Raw genomic sequence first — 21,129 nt, 5'->3', positions numbered from 1 at the left:
AATATTTTAAATTTCATGAAAATGTTTCATTTTTGCCTTCAAAAACATGAATCTAAATAAAGTAACGGGCACAGATTATGTTAACTCACAGGTTAATTATTCATGTACAAGAAGTCTTAAACAGGTTGGATGAAACATGAGATGTGCATCATGAAGACGTCGTCGATTGTGTTGACTGGACGAATGAAGCTGTGAGGTCAGCTCAGTGAAAGGGATCTGGGTTATCGTCTACATAGTTAAGGAAAAGTGGAATAGTTTGCAAAAACAGTTGACAAGGTTAAATCCTCACCTTACAAATGTAGTGAGTTGAACGTACAGAAAGACTGAAGTGGAATTAATCAAATTAATGACATTAATATTAAATAAAAATGAATCTTTTTTTTTTTTAAATGCACAGTTGTCCATGACTTTGTTCTGGAGGGAGGGTGATGGCTGCTGGCAGGAATGGCTTCCTCTAGTTATGTCTTGCAGCTACTTAAAGAAGCTTCTCTCTGAACTGTTGTGTCCTCACCATGCTGAGTTGAGGGTCTGAAGGAATGCACGTATGTCCAGCATTCTTCTCCGTACGGCCATCTCCAGCAGATCAGGATCAGCACATAGCGCCGCCCCCCCCATTTGATCTGAATATGTATTTTATCTGAAGACCTTTTGAAATGACTGGAGTTTGGTTCTGAACGGCATTTAGCTTGAGTCAAAACTGAGATGTAGAAGTCTTTGTATCTTTCAGTATTTCTTTCTTTGGCGATGTTTTCCCTTTAAATAAAATCTTTTTTTTAAGTGATATGTACTTTTATTTTCTCAGTTGTCACCTTAGGCTGACTTAAGCTCGAGTCATCTGTGTTTGACTTGTGTCTTGATTTAATTGGTGGAAGTTTTCCTCTTTTGTGTTCTGTTATTTACTTCCAGCTTCCCTGTCATCTATCTATCCATCTATCCATCCATCCATCATCCATCCATCCATCCAAAAACAAGCAAAAATCCTTGTGTTCTTTTTGGATAAGCAGTGATAACAGATGGATCAGACAAATGGAAAATGCCCTTTTGAATACACATAAAATGTGCTTCATGCTCTTTGATTGTGAAAGAAGTTTACTTAAACTTCTTCTGAAACACAATACACTTAAAATATCAAGCTCTGAGAGACTCGGTTTTATAGTATATATAAATAATTGACACATGAAGTGTTGTGCACTTCAGTAATAAATGAAAACAAAAATAGGCCCAGTGTTGCAGCTTTTTCTGTCTCGTCTTGGAGTGTGAAGGTTGATAGAAAAAAGTCTCAGTGTGAAAGACGTTTAATATATCATAAAGGAAGCTGTTTATTCAAATTCTGGGAATATTTTCTGAAATCCCAACAGAATGTGTCAGTTTTTTTGGCAGGGGGGGGGGGACACTTGCTTGACAGTATATCACCAACACATTTACACTTGACAAGATATTCTCATCAATGGCAAACAGGATGTAGAGAAAAACACCTTCCTGCTGGTCCTGAATCTTTGTCAGTCATGCTGCTTACCGTAGACTAACTTCAAACGCAGTCGCCAAATTAATCTTGTACAACAAATTAAAATAAAGCTGTGAGATATTTTTCCTGTGATCATAGACATCCTGCTGCCATGGAAACAACAGCAAGCCTGAGAGCAAAGCAACCGGGCCAAGAGGTTTACCTCAATCTGCGATGCAGCGGTCAGTCAATCGGTTTTTTGATAAGCTTCTAACAATCGTGACGAATACGATTTAAATTTGGAGGCACAGATGAGATAAACTTCTTTTTTTAATGGTAGGAAAAGCTGCAAATTCGTTTAAGCTTCAAATCTCTTCTTCAGTTCAGACACTTTGCGTGGAGGGCAGTCGTCTTCCTGAGGCGTCTCCGAGCATTTCTTTCTCTCTGAGTCGTGTGGCGGGTGAGGTTGTGTCGCCAAGATCTTGGCCATGGGCCTGATCTGGAAGCCCTTGCTGGATGGTTCAGACTGGAATCGTTCTGCAGCAGATCGTACTTTAGGAGACGGTGAAGTGTGTCGTACCTCTTGCTCTTGTCTTTTCGCTGTGTTTTCACTGTTTTTCTCCTGACCTGCTGGTGGTTTAACATCAACTGCAAGCCTGTCAGGCTGCTGGAGAATGGCTGCAATTTCCCCTTGATCCTGCTGCTCAACCACAGACTTTGGATGATGGATATCCGGTTTTATGAATTTGATTAACAGGTTGTCAACCTCTTTACTTTTGTCTGCTTGGGTCTCTTGTGTCTCCTGTCCTGCAGACGCCTCTTCACTCTGACACTGTTTATCCTTACTATGGTCTTTCAAGCCTTCCTCCTCTCTCTGTTCCATCATGTCGTTCCCAGGAGCCTCCTCTAAGCTCGAGTTCCTTTCCTCATTTTCTGTAATTCTGCCCTCTTCTGGTTTTACTTCTTCCAATGTATCTCCATCATACATTTCTTTTCCTTCCTGCTTTCCATTTACTGCTACATTTACCTCTTGTTGAATTTCTCTGTCCTCTTTTTGTTCCCTGTCCTGTTGTCTTATTTCCCATGACGCATGCAGATCATCCATCCCCTCCTCTTCTGCCAGGCTTGTGTCCAAACACAGCGCGTCCGAGTCCTCTATCAGGTCTGACTGCTCCTCGGTGGTCTCCAGATTCCAGCTGTGGAGGCTGTCACTGCCGCTGATGGACAGTGACAGGCTTTCCTGGCTAGGGTTGCCGGGACAACGCTGAAAAGCAGCAAATTCACAGTTAACCCTTGGATTTGCATTTGTTAGTGTGTGTCTGTTTATCTGTGTCATACTTTTGTGATATAGTCGTGACTGTCCGGTCCAAACAGATCCAGACTGCGGGTGCCATACAGCAGGCCTCGTTCGTGGGAGCTACGCAAGCTCAGGGTGTCAAAGATCTCCCCAAGGAGATCCATCTCCTCTGGGTCACACAGAGGTGAATCATCTCTCTCCTCTTCATCCTTCTGGAGCTCAGAATCAGTTTGGGACACAGACTCGGACACTGTGCTGTTAACAAATGAGTAACAGAGAGGCTGATAATACCTTTATTTCTCTTTGCCTTTCCTATCTTCCATTTTATACAAAATGGTGACAAGGCTGATCAGATTCAGTAAATGAAGAGGATAATAGCAAAGTAGTTCAACTTGATTTAAGCAAACATAAGATTGTATAACAAGATTAAATTTAACCCATAAAGACCGAACCCATGAGAAAATGTTAAGATAGGTCCAACTTTTTAAATATGTGGTCTTTATTTGTCCCTTTGACAAAATGTAAAATAAAAAAGTTTTTACAATGTGATTTGGCAAATATTTTATGGTGTAATCTTCTTTCTTGGTGTCCATTAAGGGACAGAAGACAAAATTCAGACTGTGTTTCACAGGATTTTGAGAAAAGTTTGCGCAACAAAGTGATGCCAAATGTCTCAGAAACTGCGTGTAACGTAGATGTCATGCTGGGTTCTTATGGGTTAAGTCACATTTTATCCCGTATGCTATATATTGGTAGCTTCATTCGCTACAGTTTAGATTTCCATAGCAAAAAAAAACAACAAACAAAACCTCCCTGAATATTAAACACGTATACAAAATTGTAGATATTTCAGGAAAAATTAAAATGTAATTTTTCATCTCAGCTTACCTGTCCCATGGATCTTCAGGGTCTCTGGTGTTATCTGTGTCTCTGAGTCTCTGAACAGGTCGGCGGGGTCGTGACTGACACGAGGAAACACAGTGGAGAAAAGCAAAGACTTTAGGTTTTAAACGGTCAAGTGATACACAATTAATTAAAGAAGTTGAGCAATAGAAGGTACAAAAAGGGAACAAATTGCAGAATAAGAAGAACAGAATGGAAATGAACTTAGATTGCTTTTTTTTTTAAAAAACAAAAAACATTTAAGGTCAATCAGATGCACATTTTGCATGCGAATTAGGACTTTACCATCCCAAAGTGCTGCATGATTGGCAGGCGGTTCTGCAAGCTGTCAGATTGGGCTCGTCGGTGTGATACCGACCCACCTCTCTGGAGAGAGTATTCTTCATTTTGGTCCTGCATTAGTGCACAAAACAAAGTATTAAAGCCACTGCAGAATGTCCAACAATCACAGCTCTGACCCTCCAAAAAATGTGCCCACCTTGTTAATCAGCAGGTACTTCAAACCTGACTTGGTCAGACCTTTAGCCTTTAAAGACACAAGAGCATGTAAGTTACATCAAAACCATCTTGTGACATCCCAGTGACAACACCACAGTCTTTATTCTTTACTCACCCTTATGTTTGCTCTGGTTTTCATGTTATTGATTAAAGCTCCGCCCCCTTTCTGTCAAATAGGCAAATCCTTTGAGTTGGATTCTTCAGCATGACAGGAACAAATCCAACTGCTTGTCACAAAGAAACTTACCTTTAAATTACCAACTAATTGATGGTAGGACTTGCTTTTTCCTGAAAAAAAAAATGGTAAAGGAAAAATTAAAGAAAAGAGGACAATCTGTCAGTCAGCAAAAACAAGTCAACACATGTACAGATACAAACCTGCTGCAGAGTCACACAGTATTATCTCTTCCTCAAAAAGGTCATCTGGTTCCTTCCCTTTGTTTAAAATATCCAAGCGATCATCGATGAACTAAAACAGGTAGAGAAAAAAGTCCTTTTCACTCTCATGTAAGTCGCTTTGGATAAAAGTGTCTGCTAAATTACTGGAATAGAATAGAATAGTAGTTTTACTGAGATCATTAGATTAACCAGCAAGCGAGTGTAGTTTCAATCACAGAAAATCTTCAATACCACGTCTGAAATAACCAACATTTAGAATAATTGTGTACTAAACTGTGTACTTCAGTTGGAATCAGCAGCAACTATATTTCAGTCCATTTTTCACTTCTCTAGAGCAGTTGCAGCTTTTGTCCAGCAGAGGTCAGTGTTTACCTGTTTGAAAAACTGTAAATGAACGGCACTCTGCAGGAACTGCCTCATACTGGATGATTTGTGGTCAAGAAACAGCTCTTTACAGAAATATATTTCACCTTCCTGCAAAGAGAAACGAAGATAAATGAGCATCGGGCACATTTAGAATAAACAGTTATGTATTTCTCTTCTGCAGTAGGGGTTTCTATGAGTGACAGACCTTATGGCCCTGTAGTGCATCTCTGTAGCCTCCAAACAACAGAGCTTGAGCTTTCAGGAAGGCTCGGGAGACACCGGAGCCAGAAGACACCGCCTGACGCTTTAAACACACTTTCAGCCCCGACATCTGGACACATGTTTACATTTTCATCACTTCCATAAATCCAGAGGAGCTGCTGCTGCTATTTAGTGACAAACTCATTTGATGACTGTGTAGTTTGTCAGCTTATGTTCCTGACTTTTTCAGCTACACTGACTTTCAGAAACCTTCTCGGGAGGTTTCTTGCAGGGACAAAATCTGTTTTTTTCTGACACAACTTTGAGCCCCAGTGTTTTCCAGCCCACTGTTTGTATTTGTATTTGTTTGTAATGGCTTGTGGTACCATATATACTCCTGCGCTACCGGGCGGCTGTAGCTCAGGAGGAAGAGCAGTTGTCCTTCAACTGGAAAGTTGGGAGGTCAGTTCCAGGCTTCCCCTGACTACATGCTGAAGTGTCCTGGGGGAAGACACTGAACCCCAAGCTGCCCTCCGATGTGCCTATTGGGGTATGAGTGTGTTTTATGAGTGTGCGTATGGGTGAATGTGACAAGTAGTGTAAAGCGCTTTGAGTGGTCTGCATGACTAGAAAAGCGCTATATAAGTACAAGTCCATTTACCATATATACTGCTGCTGGGAAAGAGGCATGTAACACACTCAGATTGCAACATAATTTTTATGTGTAATGTCCTTATTCCTCACTATTTTCACATAAGAGTGTGGCAACACTTTGATTTTATAAATCGGCTCCTATGTGATGTCAGTAGCTAACTTTCACACCTTAAATTCTGACACGGATCATCAGAATAAGAACGACTATATGGCAGTGGTCATGCTTTCCTTACAACAAAAGGTAAGCGATTAATAAATAACAATGTAATTACAAACGCAAAGTGTATTTTTACCACATCTGAAGGTATCTGCTTGAGGTCGTCGAATGGGGTTTCAAGTGTGTTCGTGTCCACATTCAGAATTACGACCTCCTCCAGCCCACGACTCCGCACCCTCTAGCAGGCAAAACGCAGAGACAGTTTGATGACTGGTCAGTATACAAGGAAAAACCTGATTCGTTCAGAGATTGGTACTTTGGTTGATTCAGTTAGTGGGTTTACCTCAGACAGGCTGGTGTGGACCCCTATTAGATAAGGCATAGGTGCACTGTAACCATGAGAAGAAAAAAAAAAAAAAGCTATGAGTCCACTGTCTGCACACAGAGATAGGCAGATAGATAGGCAGTCAGACTTCTCACCAGCAGTAATCCAGTAGATGCGGAGGCAGGACTGGTATGAAGATGTGTTGCCAGTACATTGGATATAATGCAGCACTGAGTGCATGCACACATGCTGTCAGCTACACACACACAAAGAGAAAATGGCTTCAGTACAAAATGTGCACAATCAGGTTCAGTGTGTCAACACAATGAAAAGCTGTCTTCAGTGACAGATGGAGTGGTTACTGTCCTCGCTTGACTTAGATGAGATTTTATGGGTCCACCTACGTTAATAACATTTTAACTTTAAATTCAGCTCTGCGTTTGACCCATATCTTGATATATCTAGAAGCCCAAATTGTAGATTTACTGGAGAGCAGTAGGCTGCCGTGTTTCAGCACCTGGGTGGTAGTTCAGAAGGGGTTGGGGGCCTTTCTCAAGGGCCAATGGTGGTTCAGTTGTGTTGGTAAACCAGGGACTCAAACACAGGTCCTCCCACCTCTGAAACCACTCGGCTGCCACTTGCTATTTTAATCATGTAAAAAATAGTGGCAAGCTAAAAAAAAAAAAAAAGTACCAAGCGACAAGTACGCTTGTTCAAAGAGACACAAACACAGTATTACAGACAACAACAAAGCTTACCGTGCTCAGTTTGCTCGCGAAGATGAGGATCCGTCTCTCAAACAGCATGCTGGCGTACAGCTGAAGAAGGTTTCCAACATCCACTGCTACAATCAGCTCTGTCAAGTTCCTCTGATAAACCCACAGACACATGCAGACTAAGTTTGGTTGGACAAAATGTTTTGTTTATTTATCTATTTATTTTTTTTTTTAACATTTGACAGTTTAACGTAACTTAACATACGTACATTTTCAGGGATGGAAGGGAGACTTCTAGGATCTGGAGAAATGAAATATGGAACCTGCCCATGCAAATCAAATCAAAGATTATTTATAATGTAGCAGGAACTTTTAGGGGAAGTATTTTTGCCTTAAATTGCATGGATGTATTAGTATCTCCACATATGAGTGAATTAGAGTTTACAAAGTGAAAAATGCAGGATTTCATGCCACTATGAGCCGTCTTATTAAAACTGCTATTAGATTCAAACTCTTGCGTTAGTTCATTAGAGTGTTTAGCCACGTTATTTATACTCTCCGAAAGAACATTAAAAATTTTCGACATTATGTTTTTGGTTTATTTTGTACAAAATAGGTCTCATAGCGTCACACTGTAAATTGTAGCTTTGGCTCTGATAGAATATATTTAATTGCATTCAGCTGTTATTACCACTTTATAAATCAGATGAACAATGCTGTCAGTTTCTGTTTAAAGACAAAAACCAGTTGAAGGTTCGTTCAGCAAGTCACAATATAAACTTTGTACCTTTAGTTTGGTAGTTTAAAAATAGTTTAGATTAACCAGTACTTTTAAAATCCATTTTTGGTCAGTCCTTTACGTGACAAAAAATAATAAGGATTTCATGAAGAGCTAAAAAATGGATAAATAATCTTATATTTCAGTACATACAAGTGAGTTATAACAACAAAATGTAAAATAGTCATATTATAATTTCTTCCTCCTCCCTAGTGAGTGCCACCTTGTTGTGGTTAGGGGGCTCAGTGACCCCGAGAGCTACGCTGGCTGGAGATTCATCTCCTGGTAGGGCCACCCATGCCAGACAGGTTGAAGGGTAGAGGCCAGACTAAGAGCACTCACTGGTCCTCCAGGTTGGAGGTTTGAAAAGGGCTAACAACCCAATTCTGTAAAACAAAGCCTGTTACAGAAACCGCAACTGCGGCCCTTCGTTCCACAAGGAATCAAGCGGCATAAGAAGAAGAAGAATTTCTTCCTCCAAGGCAGTATATTGAGCAATATCGGCAATAATCCACCTTTCACTATAGTTTCAGTGTATAGGCAACGGGTTCTAGACGTATAAAATGCACTTTAGCCATTATCAGTTAACTGATGATTAAAATGAGTTATTTTAAATGACTTTTTGCAGTCTCATTTAATGGTTTAATTTTTATACCTCGTAAGAAAATTTTAACAAGTTCTATCAACAATTGATTCCATCAAACTGTGTATTTACAGTAATTATTTGTCACCCTGTGTTCAGAAACATCTATCAGGACAGCTTCTATGCCTTCACTCAGATTTTGATGGTCTGATATTGTGTTTAGCGAGGACCACACTTACACCAAGATCCCGCTTCAACGTTACAACGGCTACAAAGCAGCTGAAAGAGTCATGTAAAAAGTCTACGAAAACTAAGGCAAACTTGAATTCATCGTGCATATTTAATATGGAAACAAGATTCATGAAGTATCGCCTGTAACGTATAGAGTCTCAAGTCCGTACAGCTAACTCCACTTCATTAAGTCCATTTACATTCTACAGATGCAGTTTATTCTTGTTATTTGTGACTAATCCCAAAAAAACTTCAAATGAAATTAATTTGAGGCTACAAGTTTGCGTTTCTCTCTCTTTCTCTTTCTCTTTTTTCTTTTTTACTTTGTAAAGCCAACTTGTTCAGTTTTACAGTGACACTGAGTACTTAAATCATTTGACTTTAAATACATTTTCTAACCTGCTTTACCAATTTCTTATTTTGGAATGAAACTCTGCAAATGCAACAATATAGGAATACAACCAGCTGTAGCTTTGAGTCACACTGAACCATTTCCCAGCAGACAAAACACCGTCTGTTATATCAGGAATGTTAAGTGTTATTCAGGGAACACATGAAGGTCATTGTTTTTCACACAATGTGACAGCTTGTAAGTGCGAAATGCTTTACATTTGGCGTAAACATTTAAGGAGTGACAAAGTTTTAGTCCACACACATTAGCTTTAGCAGCTAAGCACACACAGCTGTGGATTTCCAGCAGGAGCAGGAGTTAGTCTGTATCTGTTCAGCTGTGACTCCAGACCACATGAGCTCCTGGAGGAACTCACCCCCTTTTGCCCCTCTGGGTGCCTAACAGGACAGGACACCTTTGTGCTGACCAACAGCTCCTCTCCCTCAGAAAAAAAAACACAAAACGCAAACCTCTGACAGAAAAAGTGCAAAATCAAGAGTGCCTCCTGGTTCTTATTGGCTAATTCGATATTTACCATCTGCAGAGTGACCGATCCATCTGCCAGCGGGATGGGCTGTTTGTAGAGTGCAGACAGGAGCCCTTTCATCTCATTGGTCTGTTCAAGACATTTTGTGTTTATGTTAGCTTTTATGTGCAAGGATGTATAAATTAAGGAGAACTTAGATTCTATACTCGATCTTACCTGTCCCTTTGTGAGGTAATCAGCCAAGTTGTTGAGAAGTTTGTAAAACACTTCGAACCACGGAAGATAACTGGAATCAAAGTTTTGAAAGATGGAGTCATAAGGAAAGATACTATAGATGCAAAGAAAGATCAAATTACACACACACAACTTTACCTGAGAATACAAAGGCAGTTGTGTGTGCTGTTGTTGAGACGACAGAAGCCAAAGCGCTGGCATCCCTCAAGGTCAGTCAGGACAAAAGTAAAGTGCTGGACAGAAAACCCATCCCTCACTCTGAGTAGATTAATGCAGTGAAAAGTAAACACATAAAAAAAAAACTTGCTGGATCACTTCATTTCTGATGAGTAGTCGGCTATGTTAGGTAGTATCTTCTGTTAGTATGTTAGTAGTACTCACCTTTGTATGTCATACGGGAAACAGAACCTGGGTAATGTTTGAGAAGACTCCTGAAAAATGAGGTGAAATCATTTTTGTGAAAATGTTCAAAACAAAAAGGTTCTTGCTCGTGGCCCAATGAAACTTTGCCTTACCAGGTTTTGGTGCAATAAGTTCACACATGTAAATATGATTTCTCAAAAAGTCAGAAGAACTGATTTTCATTGTTTCCACTGGCCAAATATATTTTAATTAAATTATAGAAATAGTCAATTTTATAGCAGCAACACATTTACAAGAATCTGGAGGGACACAAAGAAGTAGGGCAGTGACGATATGCTTTTGTCCCAATTCGATTAAATTCTGATTTTTCTGGGGGCCGATTCGATTCAAATTGCGATTCTCACAATTCTTCAATATTGCTGATTGTTGTAGATTAAAAACAAAAAGAAATGAATGAAACTTTTTTTTAATTTCAATTGGGGGGGGGGGGGGGGGCAACTCAGTAGCCAGACCATCATTCTGCTTCTATAATGCCCAAGAAGACAAGTAAAGAGATCAATAAAACCAATAAGAATGACAACAATTTCAAAGTGGATTAATTTTATTTAATTGAAAAAAATTGAATTCTTAACAAAAAAAATCATTTTTAAAATTGTGAAACAAAGAGTCCAGATTTTTTTATTAGATTTTCCCACCCCTACAAAGAAGGACAGAAAAGTTTATAGGATTCCGAAATAGCAGCATTTTAAGACTCCAAAATAAGAAAACCAATCGGTGATGGGTAAGGGTGTCTTTATTGGGTGTAAAAGCAGGATTCGCTATTGCTCAAATTTTCTAGTCCAGGATGGGCTGCCTCTTATCACTTTATGCCGAATTTGATTAAATAATAATCGAAAGGGTTCAATAAGAAACTTTATTGCAATATTGTAAATGTCTTTGGTCTGTCACTATTTACAGAGCATAATATTGTGAATAGTCACAGAATGTGAGTGTATGAAAACTTTTGTCTGCTGTAAAAAATAAAAAAAAAATAAATAAATAAATAAACAGGCCTTTGAGCCTTCATCTCTTAGTCTCCACCTCTGCAACCACAAATGTAACCTTAAGCTGTATTACAAAAGGAATAAGTCATGTATCAGCTGTGGAAATACCAAACCAATTTCTACTCAAATGTACTTGTCACAGATAGACAGAGATGGCAGACATGTTGAGTCCACATTTCAGCTGCTTTTGAAGAAAAAAATGGACATCCAGCAAGATGAAACTATTCAGGTTTTCTTTTTTCTTCTTCTTTTCTTTTTTTTTTTGTTTTGTATGTTTTGGGAGGGAGGGGGGGGGGGGGGGGGGGGGGGGGGGATTAAAAATGGAAAATCCAGCTTTTGAATGGATGTGATCACAACAGTGACCATGGCTTGGAAAACTTGTGTGTCAGTGTGTATGATAGCAACATTAATTCAAAACAGTGTTCTGGAATTTTGGAATAATAAATGCTACCATTTTTTGGGAGGTCTGCAGGACAAAGATGGATCTTTTCACTTGACCATAAACCTGAGGTAGTTTCCTACAGTACAAATCTCTTTGCTACTCGACATTAACTTATGATTATAAAGTGAAGAATTAAAAGGCAAAGATTATGAACTGCTGACCAGCTTAAATGTTTGGGGTTTTTTGTGTTTGTTTATTCTGTGTGTGCATGTGTGTGTTTTGTTCACGTATGCAACTCCAACAATGTTAAATGTTTAAACTGCACAACTGAGATGAAACTGATGGAACAAAGCGGTCAAAATACCTCGAACTATTCTGTTTTGTGTGTTTCTGGTAAAACTTTAAAAGTTTTTAAAAGTTGTATTTAATTTTGGAAAAACAAAACTGTCTGAAAGTAAAGATGCTACAAGTTGTTTCCTGGGACTTGTGTCCGTTAAATTAAAGTTAAAACAAAACTAGAAAATCCCAGATTTAAGTATTTAATGTATTCATTTTATTTATTTATTTATTATACATTTCTTGACTTTCCTGGAGTTTGTATAATTGCCGTTTAGTGGGTATAGCATTTTTAAATGGTCACTAATTTAGTTTAGCATGCTAACATGCTAATGTTTGCTTTAAGTATAAAAACCAAAGAATGGCTGTTTTTCAGTAAATAAAAAGTTTTACCTTATGATGGCCTCATCTTTATATAGTTAGGTGACTGAACCTAATCTTTTTAATACACTTTACAAGTGTTATATTGTGTGTTTTCAAGAGAAAGTGTAGCTACCTCATCATTAAAGTCCTCTGGAAACTGAAAAAGCAGCTCAGGATCTGTAACATCAAAACGAAAGAATAAATCAACACCAATAGCAAAGTATTATCACTTTACAGCAAAGCTTTAAGTGTTTATTTAAGTTACAATGAATGAAAAATACAATTTATGAAGCAGAAAATTATTACATTGTCATAGTTTACTTATTTGACTTATTCAACAATAACATACTCCCTTAGCATTCATGCACTACTAAAGCAGCGATGTGGTTTTTCTGATCACATGACAGGAAGCAGCACAGCAAAAACACCTTCACACACTATAAGCAAGACACTTTAGTTTTACCAAACTAATAATGAACTGTTTATTATCCAAAGCCAGTTTAAAGGTCTGTTCTGGTGTGTCCAGTGCATTGTATCTTGTTTAGAGAATAATGTTATGCAATAGTTTATGGTGTCATGGAGGAACATGGAAAGAAGAAGGTGGACTGAGGCACTAAAAACTTTTGTGGCTGACAAAACAACTTATAAATCGAAATTATTCTGTAGGAAGTGATACACATCTATTTCTCCAAGAATGATTACAAATACACTCAGGAAACATTTTTCCATATAGAAACCACTTTTGATATCAGTGATCTGCGGTGAAAGAGGAAATAGACCTCACCTTTGTCTCTGGCCACAGGACATGTCGCTTCAAAGAACCAGTTGAAAGTTCGCTCGGGGTCTTGTCTGACAGGAAAGAAATTCAGAACATCAAGATGAGATGATCTTTGGTCACTAGGATCTGAAATTCAGTGGCATTCCACTTATAATCTAATAAACCCTAAAAGTTTTTATCCTGATTTAATATAAAACATGTGCTGACATTGCTGATGGGATTTTTCTGGAGTTGATACAATGTTACGTGTTTATCCTTTAGTTTTAAATAAAGCCTGTGTCCCCTGGCTGGATTAGCTGTCTGAAGATAACAGAGCATGTTTTAACTCTACGTCTGGAGTCGATGGATACTTCACTTCTGTCTGATTATTCTCAGCATGTACCTGACTGATCTGATCAGGCTGATATTTCTTTTTTTTTTTTTTTTTAACATAAAATAATCATTTTATGAGTTATATAGATTGTGACAGCATTGAACAAGAGGAGTTTGAAGGATTACTTAGACTTATAATTTTGGTTAGATATGCTAATGCCACCATTTGCTTTGGTGTCTGAGCCAACAAAAACTAAGCACAAGAGCTGTGAAAATTCACCAGAATAGTGTGAAAAATAAATCTCCCGAGTCACTTTCCACTCTTAGACAGATGTTTTGTAACACCTCCTGACAAATTCTGATGTACTCAAATGTTGCAGATGAACTCAGCAGAAGTCAGAATTTGTGGCAATGTAGGAAGTTGAGTCTATAGACGAATTAATGCAATGTTAAAGCTGGTCATTTGCATTATCTGTAAGACAGACAACCAGTTTTGACTTAATTTAGACAAGAACGGATCTACTATAAATTGTATGGCAGCAGATAAAGGGCAGCAGAGTTGCTGCAGGAAACTTCCTGTGCAGTTGTGAGAGGAAGTAATAAAACCCACAAGAACTGAGAACTGACTGACAGGCAGAGTGCTGATGGTTCAGGTCGAGTAGATACAGTAGCACAACTGACTTACTTTAGTCTGGAGCCCATCTTGACCGAATGTGACTGTTTCCATGTGTTTGTCCAGGAGGACAGGAGTCTTCAGCAGGTTCTCCTGGTGACAGCCATGCCTCAGAGGAAGCAGTGTTATAGATGAAGGCAGACAACAGCAGCAGTCTGCAGAGTCAGCGCTGGAGTGGCAGAACACTTCCTGATCTATGTCAATATGTGTGTCAGTGTGTAAATGACGTTTATTATGAGACAACTTCTTGATGAAGACACGTACTTCTCTTAAATGTTTGTTTCCTCTATTTTTTTTTCTCTTAGCTTTACTATTTTTAAACATGCAGCCGTTAGGTTCATAAATAAGTCTAACTTTATGTATCTGCAGAAAGATAGTTTTTAAATCATAGCACTTTTTTTTAACAAAGAAATCTAGTTTTTTTCTTTCTTTGAACTAGTTTTATGCAGCATCCCAACAGCGTAGCACAGTGTTTAAACTATTAACCCATTTATAAGGCAGGAATATCAATGGATCTGCCATTCAGAAACTAGTATGACCTGATTTATGCAGTGAATCATGTTAGTGTTCAAGCATATATGTGTCAACATCCTGTTCATAGACGTGCACCAACCGTAGTTCTCATACTGCCTCTTTGTGGTGCTGAGGCCAAACTGCATGGAGAAAATCTCCATTCTGCCACTGTTCTCCACTGCTTTTCTTTATTTCACACAGAGCTTATAGATTTTGTAAAAAAGATATCAGGAAGATTTCAGATGAGCTTTAAAGATACATCATCTTCTTATTATCAAAATTCTAACTAATCACACAGGAATGGGAAAAATAAAATGAACAAAAACAGAAAAAAGATTAATAATATAGCCTAACATTTTTTAAAACTGGATAGGAAGAAGCATTAGCTTGTTTAATGCTAGCTAATGTCCACTATTATTTATATTTAATATAGGCCTCCACCTAAATGACAGCCATTTACCTTCCTCAGCTCAGTTCCACCATCATCATCCCCTCTGCCACCCATCCGCTTCAACCTGAGCTCTCCCCGCCTCTTCAAGAAGAAAACAAATGATATGAGGAGACTATATCATGGACGGTTGTCGTGTCCGAGGTTACTGTGCAGAACAGTTAGCAATCCCTCTTCACAAGCTCATTTATGCGAGTCTAGATGGAAAAATCTGTCTCATGTGAGTGGTTAAACTGGGGTGACTGGTGGAGCAGAATGACTACTGATGGCTGGTTTTGACATCTCATAATTGAAATACTTTGGAGCTGCTCCTTCTTAGAAGTATCAGACTAGAAATTGAGAATTTTGAACCAATGTGGTTTTCCTCTCAGGAATAGATAGAAATAGAAAATGTGGATCCCTGCAAGCTGTACTGGGCAAAATACTGGCAATCGATAAAATAGATTCCCTGGTTGAAGGAATCACACTATCTTTCTGTGTTAGCATGCTAGCAGAGGTAGGAGTAGGAGGTTGTGATGCTAAATGTGGACATAAACACACAAACTGTATTTGACAACCTGATGCAAACACCTTCAGATGTGATAAAAATACATTTTCTGCTTGCAAATGTGTGAAGGTTTATACTTATCTTCAGGTGTTAGGAAAGTAACCACAGTTTTCATGCTCTTTGGTGATGCGTATCAGAATTTAAAGTGTTATTTATTGGCTACACGAGGCCAAGAGGATGTCACCTATAGGAGCCTATTTGCAGCGTCAAATAAGGTTTAAAAAGATAAAAACATTTCTATTGAAAGCTAATAGAATTAGTTTTGATACAGTAAAATGTTGTCATTTACCTTTGATGTTGTTGCGCTCTCTTTACATTAGTTTATTGTAAAGGTGAGCATGTGTGAATTTGTGTACTGCAAGATTTTCATGTTTCCATTGACATCCAAACAAACATATTCAAGCAGCAAATTCCTTTCTGATCTACACTGTAACATCAAATGGATTTAAATGTTCTGAGGGCAATGTTGAGCTGCAGCTAAACAGACTCTCAGAAAATTGAATTTTTTATTTTTTTTAAAAATTTTTTTAGGGATTCTGCAGTTGTGGGAGCAGAGATTCAGGCCGCTGACTTATGAAGCATAATCTAACCCCAGCATGAGCAAAGCTTTAAATATTTTACTTTACATTGGTGGTCTGGAGATTCTTTGCAGTTTTCATATCAACCCCATCATCTGTGGATGTCTTACTTTTCCATTAATGTCAATTTAACTGAAAATCTAATGCACATAAGGAGTTCATTTTATTTGGGTAGCTTTACTGTTCAGAAAAGGAAAACCCCCCCCCCCCCCCCCAAAAAAAAAAAAAAACCCCACCAAACAGATTTTTCTGCAATTCATTTATTTCAATCAAAGCCAAATTAGACAAATGACAAAATTGGTCCAGATGTGGAACTTTTTAATCTGATGGAGATTTATGAAAACAAACACTGATAAAAGACCACAATCACACTTGTGTTAGCTACCTCTACATGAGCTCTACAATGGGAGGAGCAGTTTAGTGTTCAGTGTGTGGGCCCTACTCCGGCCTACTAAGAGAAGAGGAGGCAGAGGGAGAGACAAAGACCTGGGAAGGAGAAAAGCATTGAAACAAGAAAAATTAAACACATTTGGAAAATAAAAGAATAAAATCGAGAGCAGAGTAGGGCTGGAATAAGTGGATGGATGGAGTCATGGATGGTTGCAGATGAGAAATGGTGACGGAGTTTAGCCTCAGGCCACCTCCTCCTCGCCCTCCTCCTCAAACTCCCCTTCCTCGGCTGTTGCGTCCTGGTACTGCTGGTACTCGGATACCAAGTCGTTCATGTTGCTCTCCGCCTCAGTGAACTCCATCTCATCCATACCCTCGCCGGTGTACCAGTGGAGGAAGGCCTTACGACGGAACATGGCGGTGAACTGCTCAGAGATGCGCTTGAACAGCTCCTGTATAGCCGTGCTGTTGCCGATGAAGGTGGCGGCCATCTTGAGCCCGCGAGGCGGGATGTCACACACGGCCGTCTTCACGTTGTTGGGGATCCACTCCACAAAGTAGCTGCTGTTCTTGTTTTGCACGTTCAGCATCTGCTCGTCCACCTCCTTCATGGACATGCGGCCGCGGAACACGGCGGCCACGGTCAGGTAGCGGCCGTGGCGTGGGTCACAGGCCGCCATCATGTTCTTGGCATCGAACATCTGCTGAGTGAGTTCGGGCACGGAGAGAGCTCTGTACTGCTGGCTGCCCCTGCTGGTGAGCGGTGCGAAGCCGGGCATGAAGAAGTGCAGGCGAGGGAAGGGGACCATGTTTACAGCCAGTTTGCGGAGGTCGGCGTTGAGCTGACCGGGGAAGCGCAGGCAAGTCGTTACTCCGCTCATGGTGGCGGACACCAGGTGGTTGAGGTCGCCATAAGTGGGTGTGGTGAGTTTGAGGGTACGGAAGCAGATGTCGTATAAAGCCTCGTTGTCGATGCAGTAAGTCTCGTCTGTGTTCTCAACCAGCTGGTGGACGGACAGAGTGGCGTTGTAGGGCTCCACCACGGTGTCCGACACCTGGAGACACAACATGGAGACTTCAGAGAAACCTAAAATCCATAACAAAAAACCACCATGCTGAAACATTGAGACGTCACTGTACCTTAGGGGAGGGCACCACACTGAAGGTGTTCATGATACGATCGGGGTACTCCTCTCGGATCTTGCTGATGAGTAGAGTTCCCATACCAGAGCCGGTACCGCCGCCCAGGGAGTGTGTGAGCTGAAAACCCTGAAGGCAGTCACAGCTCTCAGCCTCTTTCCTCACAACATCCAGGACTGAGTCCACCAGCTCAGCTCCCTCTGTGTAGTGACCCTTTGCCCAATTGTTACCTGCTCCACTCTGGCCTGTAAGGAGGAGTTAAATGTGAGAATCTGCACACAAGGGAGTTTTTTTTTTTTTTTTTTTTTTTTTTAAAATAAATCAGCTGACAAAACAACTGTCAATTAAACCTCTGACAGAACACATAACACAATCTGCCATTTTCCTATGTGATAAACCTAATGCGCTCAAGTATTTCTGATCCAATACCAAAGACAAAGTTGTCAGGTCTGAAAATCTGTCCAAATGGGCCAGAGCGAACAGAGTCCATGGTGCCTGGTTCCAGATCCACCAAGATGGCCCTCGGCACATACTTTCCACCTACAACACAAGACGTGTATGAATATTTTCAGAAAAAAATAAAATTAAACAGATGACAATGTGCCAGTTAAAAAGGTCCTGACCTGAAGCCTCGTTGTAGTAGACATTGATTCTGTCCAGCTGCAGATCGCTGTCACCGTGGTAGGTTCCCGTTGGGTCGATGCCATGCTCATCACTGATCACCTCCCAGAACTAGATATATCGGTGGATTAGGGAGATTAGCCATGATGAAACACATGACACAAACATAATTAAGACATTTCTAGCGACATATAAACTGACCAGCTAACATTCAGATCATTAACTGATTGATGAAGCAACAGAGCTGCAGCTAAAATCCCCCTTTTTTCTTCTTACATATCAAAATATGTATTGTTACAGCTAAAAACATGACTAAATGTATGGTAAAGTGGCACGTCTGCGCGTTCCAGTGCATTCTGTGTGGTGAGCCACACCCCTCTCTTAATGGTCCCCCACGCGCGTGCAGGCACGCGTGCACAGTGTCGCCTTTTTTATTTTATTTTATTTTTTTAGTTAATTTTAAAATTGCCTAATATCTAGTCCTGAAGCTGCACGCTTTTAGTCATGTCCTGCTCACTGCCGTGCGGCTCAGTCTGGGTGTGATGGTACGTTTAAATGGCATCGAGCGACAGCAGCGGGGATGTCTCGGCCTGCCACCGCCCATCCTGGAGGATGCTTTTAAACGCTGCCATCTCCACTGCCTTACACAACCATTTCCATTCCACTAGCTGACCTCCTTTTGGATTTCCTGTGGACTGCGTGATCTCATAGACGCCTTGTCGGCTGCAGCAAGACCTAACTCGCGTTTAGTTACATAAAAGCTGCTAACAGGTTGATAAAAACGCCCCCGAGTCCGTCTGAAGAGTCTCATACCTTCGCTCCAATCTGGTTCCCGCACTGCCCGGCCTGCAGGTGCACTATCTCACGCATGTTGTCGCTGCGGTGAAAGGGAGCAACGGAAAAAAGCTGAAAACAGATTGAAGTGTTGTTGGGTTTTTTTTGTTTTTTGTTTTAGGCTGTTCTGGCCCTGCTGGCTGAGTCTGGCTAAATGGCGGAGGACTTGTGGCTGCGTTGTAAGCTCCCTATGTCTCGCCCTTTTATAGTTCGCGGCTGCGCTGTTCCTACCGGTGCTGCAGCATGACGTCATCTCCATGGCAACGGGAACCGGGCACAGCCGGAACAATCAGCGTGTCTGGCAGGCTGACTGAAGAGGACAAGAGGTAGATAGATGCGCGTTTGTGGAGTTTTATGACGAAAAGAAAGCAGATATGTTCTGTAAGTGAACGAGAAGGAGTATTTCCTTTAAAAAAAAAAAAAAATGGTGCTGGTAGCTACTGGCTCTGAACCAGCCCTTAGTGGAAAAAAGCTGTGCCTTAACTGCCAGCCACCATTAATACAATGTAACCACAATGTGATGGTCAAACTTCATTGGTGAAAAAAAATACTGTTGCACTTAACAACCAGACTGCAACATGTAGATTGTGTGTTTGAGATAATGTTTTCATTGAATTAATAATTTCCCAGATAAGAAGCAATGAAATTACTAGATCTATTTGGATCTTGGGACTTATACATTTAGAGCTATGTTTAATGAATTAAGCAAGGCATTACTGGGCTGATGTCATATTGTAGATAAAGTACATCTGGAAAGTATTCACAGCTTTTTGCTTTGTCCACATTTTACAGCCTTATTCCAAAATGGGGAAAAATTGGTTTTACTCAAAACTTTACACAATAGTATCCCCATAATAACAGTGTGAAAGTATTTTTGAATATAAAGCCACAAGATTGATACATCTATCCGTGAGCAGTTCAAACAGTTCAATCTTTGTCTTAGCAGACCCGAGAATTTTGTTTCTCCTTTGAGTCCTTCAGGTGTCTTTTGGCCAGCTCCAGGTGGGCTGCCATTTACTTTTAAATGGGTAGCCAGGTAGGACTGGCCTCCTCCACCATGCAGGCTTGATTGGTGGATTGCTGCAGAGATGCTCACCCTTCTGGAAAGTTGTCTCTCTACAGAGGACCGCAAGAGCTCCGACTATCAGGTTCTTGGTCACCTTCCTGACTAGGGTCCCCCCCTAGATCACTCCTTTTATATGACTCACCAGCTCTGTGAAGACTCCCGATGATTCTGAAGTTGTTCCATTAACAAACAATGTAGCCAACCATCGGAACCTTCAAAGCTGGTGACATTTTTCTGGACCCTTTCTCCAGATTTGTACCTCGAGACATTCCTGTCTCGGAGGTCTACAGTCAGTTCCTTTGACTTGACACTTTGTTTTTGCTCTGACATGCACTGACATGACTTTATGCAGATAGATGTGTGCCCTTCCAAAGCACACCCAATCAACCAAGTTTACCAAATGTGGACTCAAATTAAGCTGTAGAAACATCTCAAAGATGATCTATTGGATATGCCTGAGCTCAATTTAGGCTTTATGGCAAAGGCTCTGAATAGTTATGTATATGTGATTTCCCTTTTGTATTTTTAATAAATTTGCATGCCTTAAATAAATATTTCTCGTCATTATGGTGTGTCTTGTGTGTAGAATCTGGAGAAATAAAATTAGCTTACTTAATTTGGAAGGAGACTGCAAGATAACATGTGTCAGTGCTTTCAAGACACATGGATAAAGCCTTATAAGACACATCAGACCTCACATTTCAAGTAACAGAACAGTGTACTTAATTTTTTCCACCATATTAGATTCAAAACCAGCTTTTTGAAGAGTTATTGTGTGGTATGCATAGTTGAAAAGGTGCAAAATAAATGAAGAGGAGCGAAAGCAGAACCTGACATGGACATTTTGAATGTGTTTAAAGTCTGGTTCAGATGAAGTGATGCATCATCATGGTCTTCACACTGTGCTCTCATATGCCTCCTCCTTAAAGATAAAAATGAGAATGACAGTATCTAATGACTACTTTAATAATCCAAGAGAGAAACTTCTGCATTAGAGGGCACATTTAAATAGTTGGATACTGTATTTCACATTCTTTTGCCGAATGTAGTACTGAGGTTGACCTGCACGTTGGGCAGA

General features: G+C 40.1%; 2 protein-coding genes across 2 annotated transcripts; both read right to left on the bottom strand.

The window, feature by feature from the left end:
- Window positions 1–1,410: 1,410 nt before the first annotated feature.
- dennd1c (DENN domain containing 1C) lies at window positions 1,411–14,067 on the bottom strand. Its single transcript, XM_079238155.1, has 23 exons — window positions 13,927–14,067; window positions 12,936–13,000; window positions 12,285–12,328; window positions 10,046–10,095; window positions 9,803–9,922; window positions 9,647–9,716; window positions 9,479–9,559; window positions 9,320–9,385; window positions 7,230–7,283; window positions 7,003–7,113; window positions 6,400–6,500; window positions 6,263–6,308; window positions 6,056–6,157; window positions 5,113–5,238; window positions 4,914–5,015; window positions 4,521–4,611; window positions 4,390–4,430; window positions 4,258–4,308; window positions 4,123–4,170; window positions 3,930–4,037; window positions 3,630–3,703; window positions 2,783–2,996; window positions 1,411–2,708 (listed from the first exon to the last, which is right to left on the bottom strand). The coding sequence occupies exons 1-23, from the start codon at window positions 13,941–13,943 to the stop codon at window positions 1,803–1,805; spliced, it is 2,688 nt and encodes an 895-aa protein (XP_079094281.1). The 5' UTR covers window positions 13,944–14,067; the 3' UTR covers window positions 1,411–1,802.
- A 2,239-nt stretch (window positions 14,068–16,306) lies between these two features.
- Window positions 16,307–19,140, bottom strand: LOC306774452 (tubulin beta-4B chain-like). The gene is made up of 5 exons (XM_079264489.1): window positions 18,965–19,140; window positions 18,154–18,262; window positions 17,960–18,070; window positions 17,531–17,775; window positions 16,307–17,445 (listed from the first exon to the last, which is right to left on the bottom strand). The coding sequence occupies exons 1-5, from the start codon at window positions 19,019–19,021 to the stop codon at window positions 16,633–16,635; spliced, it is 1,335 nt and encodes a 444-aa protein (XP_079120615.1). The 5' UTR covers window positions 19,022–19,140; the 3' UTR covers window positions 16,307–16,632.
- Window positions 19,141–21,129: the final 1,989 nt, after the last annotated feature.

The sequence above is a fragment of the Telmatherina bonti genome, assembly GCF_933228915.1.
Source record: "Telmatherina bonti genome assembly, chromosome: 3".
Lineage (NCBI taxonomy): Eukaryota > Metazoa > Chordata > Actinopteri > Atheriniformes > Telmatherinidae > Telmatherina > Telmatherina bonti.
Note: the sequence above shows the minus strand (reverse complement) of the source record. Positions and strands in the feature narration are given on the sequence as shown.